The following is a 17,202-nucleotide window of genomic DNA, read 5'->3' as shown; positions in this document are numbered from 1 at the left end:
TCCGTGTCAGGAAAAAATGCTATTGATTTGTTACTAGTTAAAATAAAAAAGAAAGGTAAAATGAGAACTAAAGAAAAGAAAGATACTGGAAATCCTATCTCAATGAAAAGAGAAGATTTCCTCCATAATGCTTTGGCTCTACATAAATACTTTAGTCATTTGAATAACCCTCTTATTAAGCAAATGTTTTAAGGAATAATAGTGCACAGTCCTTATAAGCTATGTAAAAAAATATTTTTTTAAAGTAACCATACACAAAGCCTCACCAAGTTTCCAATAAATAAAACATGGCTATAAGCTAATAGCTTCCTAAAACTTACGATTATCAACATGTTTTAAAAATTTTACTTTTATGCCATTCATTTCTTGTAAGAAATTGAAACATGCATGCATACATATGAAAAGAGCCATTCATTTCTTTATAAAAACTTTCTTTCCTTTTCCTCTGTTGTCTCTTCTGCCAAACAAAGCAATTGTCCCAATCGCCCAATGTTCCTCTTGTTCCCAGCTCACATGATTCACCTTGATCCCATACAAACCTCAGAGAGCCACTTTTACTCATATAATTATCTCTATTCTAAAAAAAATTTAGGGTGATCTTGAATCAAGGACATTAATAGAGGGGACCTTAAACTTGGTTTATATGAAAAAGGAAGAAGACAAAGTGATTTCAAATTCTCAAATTCTCTCATCATCTACAAAAGTATTCAAAGACTGAACCCTCATCAACATGCCCTCTTGGGCTTAGAGACATTATGAAATGTCTATGTGCGATATTTTTTCCTTCTTACTCTCACTTGACTATGTAAGTCAAGTCCATATGAACCCATGCTGCCATATGCCTATCTTAATCATAAAAGTAGAAACTTGAATAGGTCAAATATTAGGCTTAGAGACATTATGAAAAATTAGATTCTGTTTTAAACCTCATACACAAACATGACTAATTTAAAGCATCCAAGCAGATTTTCACTATAGTATTCATCTATTTTCAAACGAAATTCATTAACCTAAACTTCCAACTTGTTTCTATATGTTTTCAAGGAGAAGACAATGGTTAAGGTGAAGCAGTACCTTTAGCTAGAGAACACTGTCACTAGAAGAGGAACGGGAGGCCCACAGTGATGTTGCTAAAGAGGAATTGAGGAGCAAAGCAGGAGGAACTGAGGAGAAAAGTGGCAGGGTAGGAGGAACTAAGGAGCAAAGCTGGAGGAAGAAATGGCGTGAACTCGGTGAAGTGCAAAGAGGTGAGTTAGGTTTAGCGATCTAGAGTGTTTGCCTTTAGGAGGGACTCTTTTTTTTTTGTTTTTTTTCTACCTTCACATTCTGAACTGGAGGGAGAGTAATGAAAAAAAATAGAGGGAGAAGAATAAATATTGGTGCCTAACACAAAATTTTTCCAAAAAGAAATTACGAAAAATAATAATAATTTTATGTTAAAAAATATTAGAAATATCAAGAATATTTTATAAAGAGAAATAAAAAAATGCACACAGACATACCACTACTTAACTTTATTTTACAAAAGAATTCATATGCATCACTATTTTTTTCACTAATTATCTATTTTAGATAAGAATTAACAATCTCTTGTAATTTTTCTTGCTAATTATCTTACTTTAGAGAGAAAAAATATCCTTCATTAATTATCTTATCTTTGAAGAGAATTGACAATTTTTTGCTATTTTCATCGCTAATTATTTTATTTTAGAGAGGGATAAATTTTCCTCCCTATTTTTCTCAATAATTATCATATTTTAGAGAGGAATAAATATCGCTCACTATTTCCCTAGCTAATTATTTTATTTTAGAGAGAAATAAATTTTCTCACTATTTTTCTCACTAATTATCATATTTTAGAAGGGAATTAATAGTCTCTCACTATTTTCTTCGCTAATGATCGTATTTTAGAGGGGAATAAATATTCCTCGCTAATTATTTTATTTTAGAGAGAAATTGATTGTCTCTCGCTATTTTTCTCGCTAATTTTAAGCTCAGCTATGAATTTAATATTTCTCGCTAATTTCCTCACTAATTTGACATTTTAGAGAGGAATAGACGATCTCTCATTAAATTTTCTCATTAATTTACATTTTTCTAGTAGTGGTTATTGCTATTGCTATTTTTTCATTTCGTACATATTATATCGAATTATTTGTTGCTAGAATTGATAGTCACTTCAAAATTTTTGAGTGGGTACTTTGCTATTCTTGAAGTGATATTTACCTCACCTAATCGATCCTTGTACATGGCCAATAGACCTATAGTTTTTGTTAAGTAAGAAATCTTTTGAAGGTTGGAACATTTTCCTTGTTTCTCCCATTCATTTTTTTCAAAAAGAAACTATTTCCCATGTGAATCTTGGAAGCGAGTATGTTAGGCCAATCTTGATTGGCAAGCTGATTTTTGAAACTAGGCTCAAGTCACTTAAGGTTAAAGGATTAAAAATTTGTTGGCATTTTTTATTATCACTATCATTAAGTTGAGGCTAGAGGCTGTGAATGGTAAACCTGTTTGAGAGGCAATGGTGGAGCCATATGTCGTTAAGAGGGGCATATGTCCCCTTGGGAAAAATAACATTTATGGGATGTATGTTTTTATATTTTGTAGTTTGTTCCCTCTCTTTCTTATACTTTGCAACCCCTTTATTTTAATATTTTAAATTTTAAACCCATTTCAATCTTACATTTAGCCCAAATCTAAATTAAAATTCAATTTTTTAACTCAACCTAGTGAATATTAGCCTATAATTTCACCACACCTAAATACCAATATTATTTATTAATCCTCAAAAAATAGAAGAAAAAAATTAATTTGACAAAACTAGACCTACCTCATACCCATCCTGAGAATACTAGTCAGTAAAAAAAGATAATAAAGAATAATGAAGATTCAAGAATCAAGAGTAAACTCATTGAATGCCTTTCGCTAATTCGTTGCATATGCAAGTCTGTAACTAAAAGTTAAATGAAGAAACAATGACAAGGAGAAAAAGAGATTTAGTGGATTTTGAAGACACAGAAAGGTTTTCCTTGTATTAAAGTCCTGGCTTTGCCAAACTTAAGATCATGGCTCCACCACTATTGGGAGGGATTGGTTAAGGATAGCACAGCTCCTCCTATTACTATCATAAACTGATCGGGGCCATTGAAGGGCTAGTATATAATATTGAATGGTAAAAAGTATATTAGATGGGGTTGGTGACGATGCTACCGGTCGTGCAAGAGTTGTCACAACTCTTGCTTTGGTGCATTTGCATAGAAAAGTTATTGCCAAAATAATTGTAGTTGCTATAGTGATAGGCTTTCGAATTGATGAGAGTTGAGAAATGCAAAACATATTTATAGCAAGCTTTCTCAAATACCCCACAACACACAAACGTGGTAGTTTGTTTTAAGTGATCTCCCTCAACTTTATATGAACAAGTTTATTGACTACAATCATAATTAACAATTTTGTTTCTCATACGAACATGGTTTTTGTTCATTTAGGATTAATTCTCTTTTAAAGTAAGTTTTATATTTAGAAGGTAGGACTCATGTTACATGTTTTAGAGAGACTTAGTTAATTAATTCTTTGATATGTGTGTATATATATTGGGGGGATAAAAATTAAATTTTTTGCTTTAAACAAAATATAAAACTGGTGAATTGAAATAACTTGTTTCCTTTTCCAATAATAATTACTTTGATCACTTCCATCTTTTAAGAAAAAATTATTAAATGAGTTAGTCAAAATAAAAACTACCATTCAAATTAATAAAACAAAAATAGCAAGTTACTTAATTATATAATTGTTAGTTTCCTGACATAGCCAGTGCGCACGTACAAGTGTAAGTTTGTTTTAAGTCTTCATCAGCTTTATATTTCGTGTGATCAGAACAAGTTTGATGCCGGAAGTGGGGTCTCTCTACTTCCTTTTGCTCCATTTCCCTCCACTTCCCCTATGTTCACCATTCATTAACTTTTTCATTTAAAAAAATTGTTTAATAAAAAAATTTGAATGGTGGAGATGGGGGAAGTGGAGGGAAAGGGAGGAAAAAAAGGAAGAGACCTCTTATCCGTTTGATGCCACTTCAAGTAGATTTTGTGACCTTTGCATCAAGACTTAATGGTAGCAAACAATAATATTGTTTGAAAGTAGCAAGGTTGATAATGAGTTATTATCTAAGAAAAAAAATGCAAAAACACAATCTAGAAAAGGATAAAGTTAGAAAAAATATTTCATACCTGACTTAATATTGATGAACATGATTGTCTTTAATTAAAAAAATTATTTTCTGTGGACCACAATATGAGGCATTTTTTAGAAGCTATGATTGGTCCAAAATATAAAACATTAGATCATTTTTATAATTTTTCATTTATGACTCTTTTTTTTAAATAATGTATTAAAATTTCAATTGTCATTATTAAGCACTTGTATAAGATATAGGATATTTCACAAGAGTATAATTAAAAAAGATATAAAATTTTTTAAGGAAATTAAAATAACTCATTTAGTATTGATTAAATTCAATTATTATTATTTTCACGAGGCTTGCCACTAGTTATGGTGTATGGAATTTATGTGTACATTAAGCATTTTCTTTTCAATTTTCTACTTGGCCACATTCCATTAGTTAATTCCCTACGTCTTTTTTCTTTTTTTAAAGATTGAATTGTAAGATAAAAGATATAAGTTAAAGTTTTGTTAGGAAACTGAAAATTATATGATCAAGTAACCCGCTATTTCTATGTTATTAATTTCTTTTTTAGCCTAAGAGGTAAAAACGGCCTTGACCCATATTTCTTTTATGAACACATCTAATTTGAATGATGATTTTTATTTCACTAACTCATTTAAATAATTATTTCATAAGAGACAGAAGTAATCAAAGCAATTATTATTGGAAAAAGAAAAGAAGTTTATTTTAAGTCTTCATTAACTTTATATTTTGTGCCTTTTTTGTATGTAAAAAGGAGAATATATTTTCTGCATTTTTAACACCGTTAAATGGACCACCATATCCATAATCATTCATTTTTGTCATCATTTTTACATTATATTAATTTTAGAAAATTTGTTTATAATAAGTTTTTAATTTGTATATACATCTATTAGTTTACGTAATTCATTTATTTATCAGGATATTCTTAAATTAAACAACATAAACAAAATAAGGAATTAATAGTTATGTAGTTAATTAATTACTTTTTTTTAAAATAATTAAATATCTTTTTATTTATAAAATTTTTTAACAACACAAAGGTAGGCAATGTTGCATTAAAAAGTTTATAAATGTAGCTAACAGAATTAAATTTTCAAAATATCTATTAATTGTTCTTATTAGAAAAAAAGTCCAAAAATACATTCCCTTCTTGCAAGCTATCACCAAAATGCTTGGAAAATGAATTTTAAAAATTATAAAAAAATTGATTACCCAAATAGAAGGTGTATAATTGTGTAGAAGCTCTACCACACCAAACATTGCTATAGTCACAAGATTCAAGCTTAAGATCTCTAATTAAAAGAGTATAAATTCCTTGTCAGTTAAACCACACACGCTTATTGGTTATTGTTTTTTGTTCAATATACTTGGCAATATCTTTGTAGCCATAAGTTCAAGCAGCCCAAGGCCCATTCAGTCAATGACACACTTATACAAGGCCCAGAGACTAAATGCCTATAATCAATTGCACGTGGTTCATCCTGTTCTATTGTTCAAATTAAATATTAACATTGGAATTTAATATTTTAATTAAAATAGTACAAAATAAGAAAAAAATATACAAATAAATTTAAACAGTGAAAATTTGATATAAATAATTCAAAAATATTAAAAAAAAATGAAACAAAGGCAGCAAAGAGATTACTCGAGGGGAAAGAAAAAACTAAGCTCCAATTCATCAAGCTATATATAGACAACTTGCTCAGTATAATAAATTGTTTAAGTTGCTTCAAACCGAATTAGTCTAACAAACATGAAAATCAAACCACTATACTAATCAAACGGCCTCGACTCCATTGTGTTCACTTGAAATAATTACTATTATTAGCGCGCGCGCGTGCACACACAGACACACGCATTTGACCTAAAAGTAGCTTATAAATTATGAACCCAACAAACAAGCTTCAAGAAAAAAATAATCAAACAATACATGATCATCAACTACTAACCATTTTTTAATTTGCAGGAAAATTCGAGAAGCTCTCTGATAGGTTATTTTCTCTAGCTATTTGTATCTTACAAAATTTTTCAGTCGCTGGATCAATATAATAGCCAACATAGATCCTCAAATTATAATATACTCTTTCCGTTTTAAATTATAAAACAATTTGAAATAAGATTATACATGCCAATAAAACTCAATAATGATACTTTGTAAACTTATTAAAAAAAACTATGAACTTTCATTGATAAAATTTTAATTTTTTTAAATTATCTTGTAATTTAGGAAGGAGGGAGTATATTACAACAATATACATGAATCGCATCATTTCTTGAAATGAAATGTGTGTTGACACTAACAAAAGTTTATTTAGTTGTAAAGATTTAACCTATAAATTTATAAGGTTGTAAAATTAAATTCTGCTATCAATATAATAATTTGTTAGTGGATAATTTAAAATACTTTCATAAGTACTTTTTAAATCTAAAAACATGCTCTAGTTTTGATGAGCCCCAAGACTCAATTCTTCACTTAAATTTTTGGTTTAAAAAAAAAAAGAAGGTTCGTTTACATCCTTGTTATTTATAAATCGTCATTGATCTAGACGTAGGATCTCAAATTTATAGATTCACGAGTAATTTACGTACTTAAGTACTCATAAATGATCTCCCGACAAAGAGAGAAAGGTGTAGATTCTTCAACCTAACTATTCCCTTTAGCTTTATCTAGAATAGGGAAGGATTGCAACAGCGATCAAGAAGAGAGGCTTCATTTTCTCTATTGTTGTCTCATTATGATAAAGAGATGTAGGTAGGAGCCTCTACCTAAATAGGATTATGGGACCCAACCAATGATACAACACACATGGAAACAAGGCCCCGCTTGTTATGTGCTTAATATCAAAACAAGACTAATTACTTAGAATGTAAATTAAATATTCTCATAATAAATTAATGTCAATCCACATGATTATTAATTAAATTAAACAAAATTTAATCTAACACTAGACCATTAGAGTTACTCAACGGCATGTATGTTATCTAAATTGAACAGATATGATATATTTGTTCAAGATCAGAGATGCCTGATAATTTTTAACGTAATTTTGAACAAAAATTTTGACACATTAGTGTGGACTTTAATGCAGAACTAATAGAGACACTTGAACAAAAAAGTTATTAAACATAAATCCATAAGTTTTGTTATACAAAGACATCAAAATAAATAATGTAACATCCTTCAACATTGAAATATTTTTTACTGATTATATTAATTAATTACCAAGAATGTTTATTACACACACACAGTGTGTGTGAGAGATAGAGAGTTTCTATTTGTGAACAGAATAGCAATAATGATGACAGTGATATGTCGAATTCATCTGTTACAAGATGGAAGCATATTTCTTTTAGTCATTGCTAAGTAATTAGCTTTCTTGGAGCGAAAGCAAAGAAAATATTCCCACCAAAGCTCTTTAAGAAAGTAGTTGTTCATTGCTTCTAGAGTCAATTTGGTTTTTTTCCCCCCCTTTATGTGTAGAGATTGGCTGATTGCATCTAGAGCATGTCCGCCTATTTGGATCTAGATTTTTCTTTATTTTTTATTTTAGACTTTAATATGTTTTAATCTTAAATAATGAAAAACACAAAATAATATCAATCTTTTAACTATATAACTATATCAATCTTATGAAGTGTTTGGATCTTAAACTTGTTATTAGTGTAATGTTCTCATTCAACTCTTAAAAATAGTACAATTTCAACCCTACTATTGATAAAAGTAAACTTTTACTATTAATTAATGAAAAAAATAAAAAAAGCATCAAAATTATAAAAAATGATCAAGAAAATTATATAAAATGACTAAGAAAGTTACCAAAAAAAGACTCAAAAATCACAAAAAAAAAGAAGTCCTTTTTTTTATAATTTTTGAAGTCTTTTTCTGTCACTTTTTTGATTAACCAATGGTTAAAATTAACTTTTGTTAATATAGAGGTGACATTTAACTATTTTCAAAAGTTGAAAGGTAACTTTGCACAAAAAATGAGTTGAGGGTCCCAAACACTGCTGGACCTATAGTTAATTTGCAATTTAACCTAACTTTTAACTCAGAAAATTCATAAACAAAATAATAAGATCTGGACCACAAGAATATGGATCAGGATCTAGGTGAAACATGCATGAAACAAATTGAATGTATGCGAGATTAGGAAGAAATAAGCATCATAATGAGATATAGATATGGTCTGAAATTAAAAACATTTAGTGAAATAAGTAGCAGCAAATTAATCCATTCTCAACCAAAGCATGCATGATACATGCAGGGATGAGAAATGAATCCTCTTGACAATCTCTTCCTCCTTAACATTAATCCTAATTACAATCCAAATCATAGACTAAAGCATATAATTAATAAGAAGTATCAAGGTCCATTTCTAATGATGTGAAAGTAGCAAAAGAGTGATAGAGAGAGAGAGATAAATGGAGGAAGAGAGAGAGAGAGAGAGAGAGATAGACAGACAAAGATCAGAAGATGACATTAAACCTCTAAATCCTAACCATGGTTGGTGAGTGAGTGAGTTGTGAATGAGTGAGTGAGTGACTGAGTGAAGAACCCTAAAGGGAATCAAAATATCTCCCTAGGGTTTCATGCAAAGTGAGATCAACAAACATCCACTGATGTTGTTTCTCAAGATGATGATGATATGTACTACCAAAAACCCTAAAAAAACACTATCCCTCCTAAGGATTAGTGAAAATTGGACCTAAACTCCCATAGTTCAGGCACAATGAATTTTTACAAAAAGATAAAAAAAAAAACTAAACAGAAGTTAATTAGTACTAATGATGAGAGATTAATATTTTCTCTCTCCCTTACCCAAAGGGATGAGAAAGAAGACGACTTATTGGTTTGGTTAAACCCTTTACCACCATGAAAGTTGAAAATTAAAGTTGGTAAAGCATTTAGAAAGACATGATCTTCATGACGTGAGACCTAATAATATTATACTAATTTAAAACCCTAAACCTAACCCTAAGCCTAAAACCCTAGATGTTACCATACAAAAAACTTGGACATCCATTGCCCACGATTGCTAAACCTTCCTCTTCATCCCAGAGGTGAGATCTAAGCAGCAATTGGAGGGAATAAGTAAATATTTTGTTTGCCTCTTAACTGTCCTAAATTGATTCTGTGATTACTGATCTTGATCATTTACAATTCTTTTTCCTTAAAACTTTCACTGATTAGCCCTTTCCTGAGCCAACAAGAGTTTTGCCCTAATCTCTATTAATACCAACCTGCAGGCTATTTCCAACATAGCCTGAGCCGGTGAAGATGATGACGATGATGAATTTACATATTCAGGTTCTTGTCCTGAAGAACCCTAGATTCAGAAAATGCAATGTGAGGGAGGAAATGCATGAGACTCTTCAAAATTGAAGGAAGTTACAGGTTTAGCTCCTTTGGGGAGCTAAAGCTGTTTGTGTATGTGTGGGAAAAAGTCCATGAATGCCATTGATGGACTTTTTGGTGTGTTAGTGAAGAAAGAGAGGGTGGGGAGAGAGAGAGAGAGAAGCACCATGGTTAGGCTAAAGGTTTTTTTTTTTTTTTTTTTGATGATGACGACGACGACGACGATGATGGAAACCTCGAGAAGCAATTAACTGATGATAAGAAGTTTCTTAGAAAATATTTGATGAGTCTCTCTAACGATGAGGAATTGGTGGAGCTTGAAGAGCCATCTTCACGCCTGCGGCACAGCAAAACACACTGTCAAAGAAGTTAGTGTCTCATTAACTTGTATATATCTTATCGTCTATTGTGATGAAAAATTATGACCCTCATTTAGTTAGTCTGTGGCATAGCTGAATATGTTTCATCCTGTTCATAATAAATTTTCAACCTAATTAGTTCCCCCAATGAAAAAAAAAAAAGCAATATGCAATGTCAATTTTAGTATTTAGCCAACTTAAACAGTACTCCTTCCGTCCCATTTTATAAAATATTTTTTTTTTTGAAGTTATTTGGAACTCAAAATGTAAGACCTGTTTTAAATAATAAGGTTTCATTATTGATGATATTCCAATATTATACTACCCTCATTATTTCATTCACTAAATAACCTCTCTTATAAAAAAAATTATTTAATGAACTTCATTGATATATGCAATTATGCCAAAAATATCTTATAAATTGAGATATGGGGAGTATTATTTATGTGTAGTAATTTTTTAAAGCTTAATTAAAAAAGAAAAATTAATGAGGATTATAGTCATGAAATTGGTTTTATTAGAAAAATGAGTACAAACCTGATTGCAAAGCAGGCGAAGGAGCAAGAGACATAGGTGGACCATAGTGCTGGGCATACCCAGCAGATGAAGTAATGGTGGGAGAGTACTGAAAGAGCTGTGGTGGGTAGTAAACCCCGTAGCCCTGGCCGGAAGTGTAGCCTCCGGTTAAGGCGCCGCTGCCGCTCCCTTCTCCGAACTGGAGATATGGGTAGATGGCTGCGGCGGCGGCCGCACCACTGGTCATCATACCTCCTGGTCCGGTTCCATACAGTGGGTACTGAGTTGCTCCTCCATACACACTATAGTAACCCTGCATGCATTTGTTATTTATATTAATATATATTAAAATTAAGGAATATCATGTGAGAAGTTTAAAAACTACGTACGTGAATTATATTTTTTTTAGTTTAGTTGAATTATAAGAAATTTCTTTTTATTTTCAATTTTCAAAGTAAACAATAAATTACACAAACCCTCTTTAGTCGTGTAAATAACACTTTTTTTTTTTTGAAACTGATATATGAAATTTACACAAGCTCATCTGATATGTTATAAAATGAAAAAAAAAATCCATTTTTAAGAAAAACTGTGCATATTTTTGAAAACCAGTTACACTGAATAATTTGTAAACAAAATATAAAGAGGTTATATAAATGTCATTTGTTTAAAGAAAAAAATTGTTTTAAAAAAATCATTAGACTATTATTTATGTCATGGAAACAAATTTAGGTTGACTTATATGACATTGGACCACAACATGAATGTAAATGAGAGATGATTAAGAATTAAGAATATTAATTGAAAAAATAGCTTATGAAAAAAAGAATATTAATAAAAAAATAGTTAAAGCACAAAACCAACTTGAACTAGAAAAGAGGGAAAGTGGGAGTGGTGGGTGATAATGGACCACAAGCATGGCTGTTCATGTTGAAGAAAAAGAGGTAAAAGAGAGTACTGAATGATACGTAAGAACAGATTTAGACCACTTTGTTACTTTATTTTTAATTATTTTTTTTATTGATTGATTCATATATATATATATATATATATTCATTCATTCATTCATTATTGTTTTGAGACAATCACTTTCAATATTATTCAAACATAAACACTATTTAAAGTACAATAATGGAGTTTTGTGTAGGAAAGGAAGGACAAGATACAAGTTGTCGAAGTTTTCATGGGTTTGATATTCTGCCCATTGTACGTATACTGGCATTTATAGTTGAAATTAATCTGAGGAAGTTTGGATAATCACTTGCATTCTTGTTAAAGATGCATTAAGATGAAGTAGAGTGGTTAATGCATGAATTTACAAAGAATTTTTGAAATAAGTGGAATTATTAATAATTTATAAGTATAGAATGATCTAAACTTTTTTTTTTATATATTTTGTACTTATAGATTTAGAAATATTTTATTTAAATTATAAGATGATAGATTAATTATAACATTATTTTCAAACTTTTATTTTAAAATAAATATACAAATATAACATTATAAGCAATACTTTTTTTGGCCAAAAAATATAACTAATACTTTTAAAAATGACTATTCGCTTAAACAAAGGAAACCAAAAAAATATTTATTTTTACTCTTCATCTTCCTCATCGTCAAACAATATAGTCATTCCTTTAAATTTTGCATAAATTATTCCTTTGAAAATAATTATTAAATTAAAGAATACATTTTTATTTTATTGTAAAATATCAAATTATTTCTCTGAGATCAAAAAATAAATTATAATTAGTGATAAAATTTTCATTGAAAGTGATTATATAAAAATATCTTTGATATAAATTTTGGTTAATGATGTCTGTTTTGGGTTAAAAATAAATTAAATTAATTCTAAATACTTTAATTTGCATTGGTCATGCGCATGTTTAATGAAGTTAAATTTAATTTCATTTACATCAATTATAATTATTTTTAAATTTTATTTATAATCAAAATATTAATTTTTACTTTGCATTTTCTTCTTTTAAAATAAAATATATTTTGGGTAAAAAATTTATTTAAAAAATATGAACCATTTAAAACAATTTTAATTTGGAAGTTGCAATGATCAACACCAAAGAATTTATTTTCAAGGTTGATATTATACAGTTTAAAGTTAGTGCGTTAAAATCGATATTTGAAAACGGCCTTTTTTAGAAGGCGAAAGAAAAAACAATTTATCAGCACAATTCGTACAAGATAATTAATTGATTGAGAATTAAGCACTATTATTGTCTGGATCCTAGAAAAAAAAAGAAAGAAAGAAATAGTAATACAGTGAAAAGCTTTTTAGAAGAGAATTCAAAAGCTGTTGTCTCGTAAAAGGTATGTTTTTAAAAACGCATCCTAAGTTATAAAAAGCTATGAAGCAGACAAAAACTAATAAAGAGATCATTATCAAATGAAAAAAAAAAATAGAATGCTTAAATCAGACCTAATCAAAGAGACATGTTAAAAAAATATTTAAATTCTCTAAAATTAGGAACTGGTGAATTTCTATGAAGTTTTCTTTCTTAAGAAAGGAAGAAAAGACTTTATATTTTATCAAAAATAATAAAATAAGTAAAAATACTGAAAAAAATTTTGTAGAAATTCATCAATTCCAACCTCAAAGGATTTAAATCCAATATATTATATATATATATATATATATATTATATATAGAAGAAAGATAGATAGATACAAACCGTAGGGTAAGTGTAGTCCGGCGAATATGGGGAGTACCTGAAAATAATTATCATAAATGTAACATCAGAGAACGTAATTAGAATTTGAAAAGAATATAATTAAGCATTTCGTTAAGCACATAAAATGAAGTTAATTGAAAATAAAGCAGACAAAATCATACAATTATACGTTCGTAAAAATTTTATTTGTTATTAAACTTTTTTCATTCTTTTCCATATCATGCTCACAGCGCAGCTTCTTCAGAAATGCTCTTCTAATACCCTCATATATTTGTGCGCGCGCGCGCGCGCTGACAAGTGGGTCATAATTATATTTTTTTGTTATAATTTGAGCAATTGATGAGATTTAAATCCAAAAAAATAACTGTCATATTTATTTTTTAAAAGTAAAAATGGGGGAGAGATTTATCTGACGTATTTTTCTGATAATTAATATATAAGCTGTCAATAAGCACAAAAACATGGTGATTATAAAACTATTTTAAAACAACGTACATTAGCAAAATAACTAATGAGAATGTTTTTCTAGGGTTTTCCTGTTCCAAATGATTTAACTTGATGTTGAAGTTTCCAGGTCACCGTTTAATGTTAATGATTTCATGCACCAAAGTTGGTCTACACTCTACACATGGGTGTGTTCCACTTTTCTTTGTCCTTTATGAGAGAGAGAGAGAGAGAGAGAGAGAGAGAGAGAGTTGAATGCACAAAAGCTGTAACAATCATGTGGAGGTTGATTCTAATGATAAAAGAATATAGATATGAGCTAGCTAGCAATATATATAATACCATAGCGTGCTTGTGTTAGTGATAAAGCCTAACAAGTAGTAAAAGTAATAATATTAATAATAATAATAATGTGTTGTGTTGTGATGAAGTGAGTGTGGAATTTCGTTGTGCATCTATGAGTTGGCAATGCACGTGCCATTCCCCACGTCAGTACACTCATGTGACTCACAGAGAAGACTATTAGGGGGGAGAGAGAGGGAGAAGTAGAGAAGCTATATATAGTAACATGCATTAATGAAAAGAGAAAGAGTTATATGATGCTATATATATATATATATATACATCAAGATATTGAAAATTGAATCGACTATTAATCAATTAAAATACTAATTCAAAAATTAATGGTCAAATAGATCAAAGAGTCAAAAATCATGTAGTTTATTAAATAAGATGCTAGTTTAACAGTAGTTCACCAATTCAATTGGTGGGTCCAAATTTTCATATTAGGATATATATACACATAGAGAGAGAGAAAGAGAGAGAGTCATAATTTCTCACCCATAAACATTATAAGGTGTTCCTTGCTGGAGAGCATAATGAGGAAGTGTTGCTGCTGCTGCAGAAGGAAAAGTTGATCCTACTCCTCCAAACCCTGTCTGAAACGAACCCATCACCCTAAAGTTCCTGCCTCCTCCTCCTGTAAATTCAATTCTTTAATAATTACTTCAAACTCACAAAATTAATTCATATATCTTCGGAGAAATTAAAGATACATAGAGAAAATACACACACAAACACATTCAATGCAAAGATATAAGATGTAGGCTCTCTGTCAACGGCAAGCTGCCCCAGTGACATTATGCCACCTCCCATATTTGGAAGGAAGTCCTGGGCTCGACCTGGCATTGACATGTTTGTGTGTGTGTTTGATTTGACTGTAATAATAAAAAATAGATGTAGGCCCTCACATACATTTGCATATTCTGTGTCACTCCCTTGAGAATGCATGAATGTAGAGAATCAAAATTCTATAAAAACACAGGACGAGATACAATGTTGTTTGTACATTAACATATAAATTCGCTTCAAGTCTCATATATATATATATATATATATAGGAAAAAAGTAATGTCAGTGTGAGTGTGAATGTGTCTGAGTAGATATATGTATATATTCGAGTTGTTCAACTGGGTTAGGTGATCTTTAACCTCAAAATTTCAGTAAAAACAAAGAGAGAAAAGAAAAACATAGCAATGTTCCTTTTAGAATATGGATGTCACACATCTATATATATAGGAGCAATTAAAGTAACTTACAATTATTTTAATCATAAATATTAATACTGACTTTAACATTTTTCAAATCTCAAAAAGGTGATTAAACAGCTGTGATGGAGAGGTATTCTACACAGACAAGTTGGCAAATAAATGAAAGTGTACATGTCAGTGGGATTATAGTTTGAATTAGATAAGAATCTTTATGAAACAAGACGGTGTATGAAATGTCAGTTAGTGAGAAATGAGAGAATCAGTAAATGAGAAGAGAATAAATGCACATGCAGATAACAGAAGAATGGAACTTTCCACTCTGGAAAATCAACAAGGAAAAAAGAAAGAAAGGAATATTCATTCATTCATATTTTGAAACAAACTCATGATCAGTCTGTAGTAATAACAAACACTTGTGTGTTTGTGTGTCTTCCACTGCCCTTACCACAGAATATTTTTGACAGTGATCATCTGTTCAGATTTAGATCTAAGTACATATATCCTGGTCTCTGTTACTCGTCCAAATACAACAATAACCTAACTAGCCAGCTTTATATATATGTGTGTGTGTGTGTGTATAGAGAGAGAGAGAGAGAGAATATCCATCAAAACTGGGTATGAAGGACAGGAATGGAGTGAGAAGAATGAAAGCATCTTTTGAACAGTGACAAACTGAATTAGAGGAATATATATATACATACATACATATAAAGCTTTTTGCCTCATCAGATCTTATCCATCATGTCAGACCAGATGATTATTATTAGAGACACTATAAGGAAAACTCATTCATATATACATATATAGATATGTGTGTGTGTGTGTACAGACCATGCTTTGGGGTTGAAGGCTTGGATCTCTGGACACCCAAAGAAGCAAGGTTGCAGTTAGCCCTCCTCCCATCTATCACAGGAGCAGCATCCACACAAGCTCTCATGGCGGCTTCTGGTTCTCGAAAAGTTACCTAAAATGGAAATATCTCCACAATCATGATCGTCACCACAAGAAGAAGACTACACAGAATTGAAACTAAGTCATTAATATCAACTTGCAGAGATCTAGTGGTGGCTATACACACACACACATGTGATAATGTGAATGGAAAATGAAAGAGAAGGAGAAGAAGAAGGCGTACGAATCCATAGCCTTTAGATTTGCCAGTGGCTTTGTCAGTGATGACGACAGCTTCCAAGATCTCACCAAACTGTTCGAAATATTTCTTCATGGTTTCCTTCTGAGTCTCCCAAGCCAACCCTCCTACAAACACTTTGGTGTATGTCGTGTCACCAAACTGGCCTGCCAAATTCGCCGGAGTCATTTTTGATCAATCTGATCAAATCTTTCTTTCTCTCTAACACTTCGTCGTTGATCGGTGATGATGATGAATGAACAAAAAGATTAACCCTAGCTACAACAAACAAACACTGATCTTCTTCTTCTTCTTCGTCTTGACTCTTGGTCTCTGATGATGGATGAAGATTATGAGGAGGATGATGATGATCTTGGTTTATGCTCTCTAATTAAAGTAGTTGTCCTGTATGTGTGACTGTGTGTGAGAGTGTGTGTCTGAGTGAGTTGTGAGTATAGAGACAGATCTATGTGGGTGAAGCAGAGGAGGGAGAGAAAGACCCACTAGATTTTGAGGATCTTGAAATCTCTGGTTCTGAGAAGAGAAAGAGATGAGGATGGTGGTGGTGGAGGGGATGATATTGATGAATGGATGAGAAGAGAGAGAGAGGAGAGAGAGAATTAGGTTAGAGATCAAAATATAAAAGAGGGAAAGAAAGGGTGAGAGAGAAAATTAGGAGGGAAGAGGGGGGGAGAGAGAGAGGGAAAGCAAAAGATAAGAGAGAGGGAGAGAGAAAAAGAGAGGAAAGAGGTTCCGACATGAATTATATACACGACAGCCCCACCTGCTTACATTATTTGAATAGCAACCTCCCCCACGTCCCATCATGGCGCGTGGTACACACGCTCTGATGATTACCATTTGGCGGGTTATGATGATGTGTTTTGGGGTTTCATGCGGGGCAAGTTCTACTCCCACGCGCAAGTCTCTGTTCTCTGTCTCTGTCTCTCT

The 17,202-nt window shown here is 30.9% G+C and overlaps 1 protein-coding gene across 2 annotated transcripts; it reads right to left on the bottom strand.

Moving 5' to 3' along the window:
* Window positions 1-8,357: 8,357 nt before the first annotated feature.
* LOC129315761 (uncharacterized) lies at window positions 8,358-16,949 on the bottom strand. Of its 2 annotated transcripts, none has more exons than XM_054959779.1 (6): window positions 16,258-16,949; window positions 15,954-16,086; window positions 14,413-14,551; window positions 13,129-13,165; window positions 10,463-10,754; window positions 8,358-9,903 (listed from the first exon to the last, which is right to left on the bottom strand). In XM_054959779.1, exons 1-6 carry the CDS (start codon window positions 16,438-16,440, stop codon window positions 9,860-9,862), a joined length of 828 nt encoding a protein of 275 aa, XP_054815754.1. In that variant the 5' UTR covers window positions 16,441-16,949; the 3' UTR covers window positions 8,358-9,859. The 2 variants fall into 2 exon arrangements, with proteins under 2 accessions (XP_054815754.1, XP_054815755.1); XM_054959780.1 differs by having other exon boundaries at window positions 8,358-9,923; window positions 16,258-16,948.
* Between the last annotated feature and the right edge of the window lie 253 nt (window positions 16,950-17,202).

This window comes from Prosopis cineraria, unplaced genomic scaffold (genome assembly GCF_029017545.1).
Source record: "Prosopis cineraria cultivar Desert tree isolate PC_DT_omini unplaced genomic scaffold, ASM2901754v1 PC7, whole genome shotgun sequence".
In the NCBI taxonomy this organism is placed as follows: domain Eukaryota; kingdom Viridiplantae; phylum Streptophyta; class Magnoliopsida; order Fabales; family Fabaceae; genus Prosopis; species Prosopis cineraria.
The sequence above is the reverse complement of the archived record's forward strand: the minus strand, read 5'-3'. Positions and strand labels throughout refer to the sequence as shown.

What these genes read in the sequence shown, in the direction of transcription:
- LOC129315761 (XM_054959779.1), bottom strand. Translation starts at nt 16,440, where the DNA reads ATGACTCCGGCGAATTTGGCAGGCCAGTTTGGTGACACGACATACACC. An exon ending in ACACCTTATAATGTTTATGG is followed by an intron (nt 13,166 to 14,412) that starts GTGAGAAATTAT and finishes AATTATTTTCAG; the next exon opens with GTACTCCCCATATTCGCCGG. An exon ending in TTCGCCTGCTTTGCAATCAG is followed by an intron (nt 9,904 to 10,462) that starts GTTTGTACTCAT and finishes GCTGTGCCGCAG; the next exon opens with GCGTGAAGATGGCTCTTCAA.